Consider the following 7,139-nt stretch of genomic DNA (forward strand, 5'->3'; position numbering starts at 1 on the left):
GGCCGCGCCCCGAGTTCCCCAGCCAGCCCCGCCCCGCCGGGATTGCGGGCCCTGCGGAAGTGCGGGCCGCGCCCTGGATGCTGTCGCCTGCGGCCACGCGCGGCGGCGTCGGGCAGGGCGGTGTCGGGGAACCGCGGCCTGGCCAGGAGGACCCGCCCGGAGCCTCGGTAGTCCGCGGGAGGAGCCCCGGTCGATTGGGCGGGCCTCTCGGGGGAAAACGTGGTGGGCCTGGGGCTGCGCTTTAATCCCTGCGCACGGCCGGCAGGGATCCGGGTGGGTTTCTGAGGGGCCCGGGAGGGGCTCCCGTCCCCCTGGGTTCGGCGCCTCTACAGACCCTTTAGGTTCAGGGCCCAGAAAGAATCCTGAGATTTGCAAGCCCTGCATGCACCACCTCCAAGTTGGAACCACGGATCCTCACGAGTGAGGAACACACTTGCCATATTTAGGATCCAGGAGCTCGACACATCGTTAAGCTTACGATGGCACTCCAGTGTCAGAAGGGAACAGACCCTGGTGCTGCACGCGCCTAAGAGGCAGAGCATCCTATCGATACTCCCTTAGGGACCTCCCGGCCAGGATCCAGTGGGAGTGCCTTAGGGCTAGGGCCTGCGCTGCTAGGGCCGGCAGTAGCACCCAAGGGATTTAGCTTTGCATCAGCCATTGGGTCTGGAGGTCTTGATGGGAAGGATTGGTGTTTTGCTTTTTGGAGGAACGGGTTGTGCCATCTCCCCATTTTGTTTACTACAAACAAACCTTGAGAGGGTGTGGCCCTCTCAAGTGGACCTCTCTGACTTGCCACCTGTCCTGCTCAGAAACTGGGTCCCTCTTGGCCACCTCCGTTACTGCCTGCAGGTGACAGGGTCCTTCCGGGGTGGGCTGCCTCCAGTCTGTGACGGCCCTGCCCCTGCCCCACCCACAGGTGTTACAGGCTAAAGGTGAGCATGGCAGAGCAGGAGCCCACAGCCGAGCAGCTGGCCCAGATAGCAGCCGAGAATGAGGAGGATGAGCACTCAGTCAACTACAAGCCCCCTGCCCAGAAGAGCATCCAGGAGATCCAGGAGCTGGACAAGGATGATGAGAGCTTGCGCAAGTACAAGGAGGCCCTTCTGGGCCGAGTGGCTGTGTCCACTGGTGAGTGGGCCGTAGGAGGTTGGAGGCCCCAATCTGTCACCCTACCTTGTCACCATGCCTCTTCCAGCCCACTGCTCTCCAGGGAGGGACTTGCAGAGGCCTAAGGGGTGAGGCTCTAATTTACTGTCACCATTCTTCAGACCCCAACGTCCCCAATGTCATCGTGACCCGCCTGACCTTGGTGTGCAGCACCTCCCCGGGCCCTCTGGAACTGGACCTGACAGGTGAGTGGGTGTTGGAGGCCCTGGGTGGGGCCAGCTGGCATCCTGCCGCTGCCCCTAAAAATAATTTTCCGCACTAGTGCCCTCTGGTGGATCAGAGGGGAAATGCGGCCAGGTGCTCTCAGGCTCTGCTTTGTGTCAGGGAAGAGCTGAGAAAACGGGGTGGGGTGGCGAACCTCTAAGCAACCAACTGGACCTCCTCCCTAAAACAGGTGATCTGGAGAGCTTCAAGAAACAGTCCTTCGTGCTGAAAGAGGGTGTGGAGTACCGGATAAAAATCTCTTTCCGGGTAAGGTGGAGACTAAAGGAGGCCTGGGAAGAGGGGGAGCAGGACTGAGGAGCAGGCTGATACTTGCTTTGGGTCCCACAGGTGAACAGAGAGATTGTGTCAGGCATGAAGTACATCCAGCACACATACAGGAAAGGTGTCAAGAGTGAGTAGAAGGGCCAGTGAAGTGGGAACAGATGGGCTTTGGGAGGGGCCTACATCACTGGTGACAATGCCCTTCCTGTCCCACAGTTGACAAGACTGACTACATGGTCGGGAGCTATGGGCCCCGGGCAGAAGAGTATGAGTTCCTGACACCCATGGAGGAGGCCCCCAAAGGCATGCTGGCTCGGGGCAGCTATAACATCAAGTCCCGCTTCACAGATGATGACAAGACTGACCACCTGTCCTGGGAGTGGAATCTCACCATCAAAAAGGAATGGAAGGACTAAGTCCCAGCTGGGAGGCGGGCAGGGCGACGGACAGACAGAAGGACCGACATGCCCCACCCCACCCCCCTCCCTACCCCAAACCAAAGTGCTGACAGGACCCTTCCCCTGCTATTTCTCCCCGGTCCACTGGGGCAGGTAGAAGAGCTGCCTGCCTTTCCTCCACCCTCCTGCCCGCAGGCCCCTGTGGTCTCTAGTGTCACATTGCTGCTTCTGCCTGTGCAGTGGGGGAGGGATTCCAACCCAGGCCTCCACCCTGCTCTTTGTCCGTCCAGGTTCCCTCTGTTTTCCCTTCCTCAGGCCTTGGCTGGGCCCTGGCTTCTAGAAGGGAACACTGTCTGGGTCGCCCAGCCCACTTTGTCCCTGCCCCAGCTGAGCTAGGTTGCACAGCCTGGGGCCAAGGCTGGGCTATCCTCTAGCCCCACCACTCCCTGGCCAGGTCATCCATCACTTTGTCAGTCACTGTCTAACCATGATGCCTTAACATGTGGAACATGTACTGGGGGCCGTCGCTAACTCTTAACTCCTCTGTCTGCATGAGCATGTGGTCTCCCCTGTCCTTGCCTTGTCTGCCATCCCCATCCTGGTGACCCACCCAGGGAGGCCTGGGGTGTGCTGCTGTTGCTCCCTTTAGGCCTGGCCAGCTCCTCCCCTTCCATGGCCAGGGCTAAGGTGTCTCCAGTAGCTAGGGGAAGGTCAAATTGCCAAAACTCAAAAAAGCCTCCAGCCCCATCTAGGAGGCAGGATAAGGGGCTTCATTCCTCTGCCTTCTCTGTCCTTACAGGCAGCACTCAGAGCCCTTGTCCCCACAGAGAGCCCGAGACAAAGCCAGTGGCCGAGCCTTACTTGTCTCACCTGGGCCCTGTGGCCTGCAACCTCGTGCCTGGCCTGTCAGTATTTATTGCCTCCATTTGGGCCAGCTGGCCTGACGCCTCTGCCCTGGCTCTCGGTGCCACCATCCCTGGGCAGGCCCTCCCTGGACCCAGCCAGGACAAATGTGGGACCAAGTGTACACAGTTGGGAGCTATCTCCTGTGCCTCCCCTCCCCATCCCCGGTCCCCGTGTGGTGTCTGCTAGGCCCAGGCTTCTGACAGGTGGAGGAGCCTGTCCCTGCTTCTCTTCTGACTGGGAAATAAACATCCCTAAAGGACTCTGGGAGTCTCTGCTGCTTGTGTTGGGGGTTTGGGATGGATGACAAGACCCCAGTGGAGAAGGGAAGCTCCTCAGGTCACATTCTGGCAGGGGTGGGGTTTGCTGCCAGCAGCTCCTCTGCTTTGCCAGCTGCCTCCCTATAAATCTTGAGAAATTGTAAAGCTGTTGCCACAGATCCATAATCATAGTGGTATACACCTTTAGTTCCAGCTGAGGTGGGCAGATCTCGGAAATACTATCTATTGGACTGGAGAGATGCTCTGGTTAAGGGCACTGGCAGTTCTTGCAGAGGACCTGGGTTTGGGTCCCAGCACCCTTCTGTAGGCTAATAATCGTCCCTAATTTCAGTTCCAGGAGATTTCATAACCCTGTTCTGGCCCCCACTAGCATTGGATACATGCATGTCCTTAAATACATACAGGTAGAACACATTAAACATGTAAAACCTTACAGGAAGTTGGAATGGTGGGAGTTCTGGGTCATGGCATTGCCTTTGAACTACAGCCCTAGGGACTTGGACATGCAGAGTAATTAGGTGTTGGTCAACATCCAAACTGCTCTACTGTGGGGTTGCTCTCCAGTAGAACCCTGCATGCCACCCATATATGGGCTCATTTTGGAATCTCAGGAAATTTCTGACTCAGGTGGAAGATCAGGAGCCTTGAGAGGTTGGTACCAACTCCCATGTGTAAGCCTGGTAAGAGGTGAAGAGGTGTTCTGTGTTTGCGTTGGCAGGGTGGCTGGAACAGGGATTATGTGCCAGGGAGACAACAGCCTTCATCTCTGCTACAGTGCTAAGGTGACCCAGGCACAGGGCTAAGTAGGATAGTCAGGGAGAGATAGAGGACCATCACACCACATGGAAGCTTGTATCAACTGGGAAGGGCCACCAGGCCTCACTGACCAGCCCAGCTTCAGATTCTGCCTAGCAGTCTGTGTCTGCAGTGACCACACGGGGGCAGCCTTACCTGCCTGTCTGAGCACACCCCAGAGGCATCCTGTAACTTCAAATTCCCATCCAGTCAGCAATCATTTAAAAAAAAAATGTGTGTGTACTGCCTGCATGTATATAAGTGCACCCATGAGGTGCAGTGCCCGAGGAGGACAGAAGAGGCTGTCGGATCCCCTGGAACTGTTACAATTGTTAGCTGTCATATGGGTGCTGGGATTCAAACCTGGGTCTTCTGCAAGAACAGCCAGTGTTCTTTGCTGAACCGCTGAGCCATCCCTCCTGCCCTGAACATTCCCGCTTTCAATATAATATATGTGGCGGGGCGGGCACTCTGGGTTGCCTGAAGAGGCCAAACGTTAAATCCTCTGGGAATGGCAGGTGGGTGTGAGCTGGTACTGGAAGAGTAGACCAAACTTACAACTGAGCCATCTCACCATTCCAGTAACATCCCCTTTTAGCCAGATGACAGCTTTGAAGTCTGCCCTCTATGGTTGGGCTACTCAGTAAGGTGGTTCCACATTCCACTAAGGCAACTAACTGGGAGTGGTCACTGCTGCCCTAGGGCCCTCCCAGTCTGGGCCCACCACCAGCCTGGTGCTGAGCAGTAGGGTGAGCCTTTCTTGGAGTTTGTTGCCAGCTAATCAGGTGATGCCTTGTTGCTTTGTCACAGACACCCATGTAGGGCAGCTCCCTCAGGCCAGTGGCCACCTCAGCCATCTTTACCAGCCCCATGGGAGCCAGAGAAGCAGATCCCAGAGCTGACCCTCTGCAGGACATAACCTGACTGTAGTAGCCCCCTGTAGTAAGCAGCCCAATTGTTGACCCAAACCTCTCCCAGAACTATTCCTGGCCTCAACAGTCAGGCAGGCTCAGGCAGGGACAGGGTGAAGTGAGGCCCTTCCCCAAGGCTTTTCTGCCCGGCTACACAGGCAACTCTTTGCTTATCCTTAAAAGTTGCTCTGCTGTCAGCAATTCTGTTTATCGAGGGCTGCTGAGGCTCACGTTGGACCAAGAAGCATAATCATTGTACTCTGGGATTATCCTAGCCTGGTAGGTATGTGGAACTCAGACCCTAAGTGCCAAGTGTGCAAGCACACTGCCAACAGCCAGGACTTTGCTCCCGCTCCTCCCAGTGCAGGCTAACATGGGTGGCCTCATAAGTTGCATGGCATGTTTTTCAGGTCCCAAGTCTAACCCGATCCTCCTTGTCTCACCCCAATCTATTTGTATGGTCTGGTGTTCCAAGGCCTGGCCACTCTGCTCCCAGGAGCCAGGCCCAGGATCCTCCCCACCTACCTACCTCTGTTCATGGCGTCCAGGAATCCCCAAGCTTCCTCCTCAGTCACCTTCAGACAGGCTTCCTTTAGAGGGCGACAGGTCATTGCTAGTACCAGTTAACCAGTGGTCACCTTTCATAATGTAGCTAAATAATCATCGGGAATTATGGTTTACAAAAGCCTTTCCATGCCCAGCACCATCCTGCACCAGTCAGCGCCTACTTCCTCCACAGGGCTCACACTCCATGCCCTGCTTCCTTCCTTGTTCTCACTGCACTGCCCGCTCACCCTCTAGGCAACGGCATGGAACCTGCTTTTCACCCCCTGGACACCTCACAGTCCTACAAGCTAAAAGGGAACTGTTTGGTTCTGAGAACTCAGAATCAAAACAACCAGTTACTCAACAGCTCAACGGGTAACGGGCACCTTCTCTGGGCATGACACACCCTTAAGGGTGTCTTGATGCATTTCCAATGGTCCAGGGAAATTTGTCACAGCCATATGGGCCTTTCAGGACTGGGACCCTCAGGTTATCCAAACCACCACCCTTTTCTGCAGCTGCTCTTGGAAGGCATAGGACAGGCCCTTGGGAAGCAAGGAAGCCAACAGCTTTACCCTCAAGGCTGAGGCCCACAGATATTCAGATGATCCAGCCTGCACTCTAGGTTTGTTGAATGCCTTAGCAGATACTCAACAAACCTAGAGGGCCCAGGAATCTCGGTGCCCCCTCCCTCTCCAGGTCTGTGATCATCCAGGACAGAATGCTCCCTGGGCACCTCATTTTTCACAGAATGTCAGCAGCTCTATCCTGTTACTCCTGCCTTGAGGTGCCCTAGCTGCCCTCTGCAAACCACACTGGCAGTTAGAACCAAGCTGAGACTCAACCTCATCTGCTGTGATCTACCTGGTGTGCATCTGGAATGGTTTTTCTCTGCTTGATCCTGATGTCTTCAACTGTGAGCATTTTTCTTTTGTGCTTTGCTCTATGTTCTGAGGTTAAGCCTTTTTAAACCACCATATGCAAATCCTACCCCTAATATTTAGCTACCTGAACTCTGAAACATTTTCTAAGGTATACTGTAGCCCAGGCTGGCCTTCAGCTCCTGGTACTTGCCAGGTGTGGTGAAATATGCCTGTAATCCTAGTGATTTAAGAGCGACAAAAGCAGTTTGAGGCCAGCCTGGTCTACAAGGCGAGTTTCAAGCCAATAAACACTACAGAGAGATTGTCTCAAAAACAAAACAAAACAAAAAAACAAAACAAAACTGATCCTTCAGCTTCCTCCTTTGAGGTACTGGGAGTATACAGGAGCCTGACTGCACCAGCCAACTTTTTTTCTTATCTTTTATTATTATTACTAATTATTATTATTTTGGTCTTTTTGAAACAGGGTCTCCCTGTAGCCCCAGCTGGCCTGGAACTCACAGAGAGCCATCTGTCTCTGCCTCCCAAGGGCTGGGACTACAGGCGTGCGTCACCACACTTGGCTTAATTTATTATTTTTATTTTATGTGTATGAGTGTATTGCCTGCAGACCTGTAAGTGCACCTGTGTTGTGCTGAGCAGTGCCCTCGGAAGTCAGATCCCCATGAACTGGAGTTACAGTTGTTAGCCACTATGTGGGTGCTGGGAACTGAGCCCACATCCTCTGCAAGAGCAGCCAGTGCTCTTAACTGCTGAGCCATCTCT

At 54.7% G+C, this 7,139-nt stretch overlaps 1 protein-coding gene across 3 annotated transcripts in view; it reads left to right on the plus strand.

The window, feature by feature from the left end:
* The window catches only part of Arhgdia (Rho GDP dissociation inhibitor alpha), a 2,518-nt gene extending 365 nt beyond the window's left edge, over nucleotides 1–2,153 (plus strand). Inside the window, exons 1-6 of one of the 3 annotated variants that reach the window (XM_008828435.3) lie at nucleotides 14–167; nucleotides 920–1,131; nucleotides 1,272–1,355; nucleotides 1,565–1,641; nucleotides 1,723–1,786; nucleotides 1,873–2,153. In XM_008828435.3, coding sequence (XP_008826657.1) covers nucleotides 942–1,131; nucleotides 1,272–1,355; nucleotides 1,565–1,641; nucleotides 1,723–1,786; nucleotides 1,873–2,072 — 615 coding nt within the window. In that variant the 5' untranslated portion in view covers nucleotides 14–167; nucleotides 920–941 and the 3' untranslated portion in view covers nucleotides 2,073–2,153. Of the gene's footprint in view, nucleotides 1–13; nucleotides 274–919; nucleotides 1,132–1,271; nucleotides 1,356–1,564; nucleotides 1,642–1,722; nucleotides 1,787–1,872 lie in introns of those variants that run through there. The other 2 variants (XM_029561152.1, XM_008828427.3) reach the window with 2 other exon arrangements.
* The last annotated feature ends 4,986 nt before the right edge of the window (nucleotides 2,154–7,139 follow it).

This window comes from Nannospalax galili, unplaced genomic scaffold (assembly GCF_000622305.1).
Source record: "Nannospalax galili isolate Female #2095 unplaced genomic scaffold, S.galili_v1.0 scaffold1250, whole genome shotgun sequence".
Lineage (NCBI taxonomy): Eukaryota > Metazoa > Chordata > Mammalia > Rodentia > Spalacidae > Nannospalax > Nannospalax galili.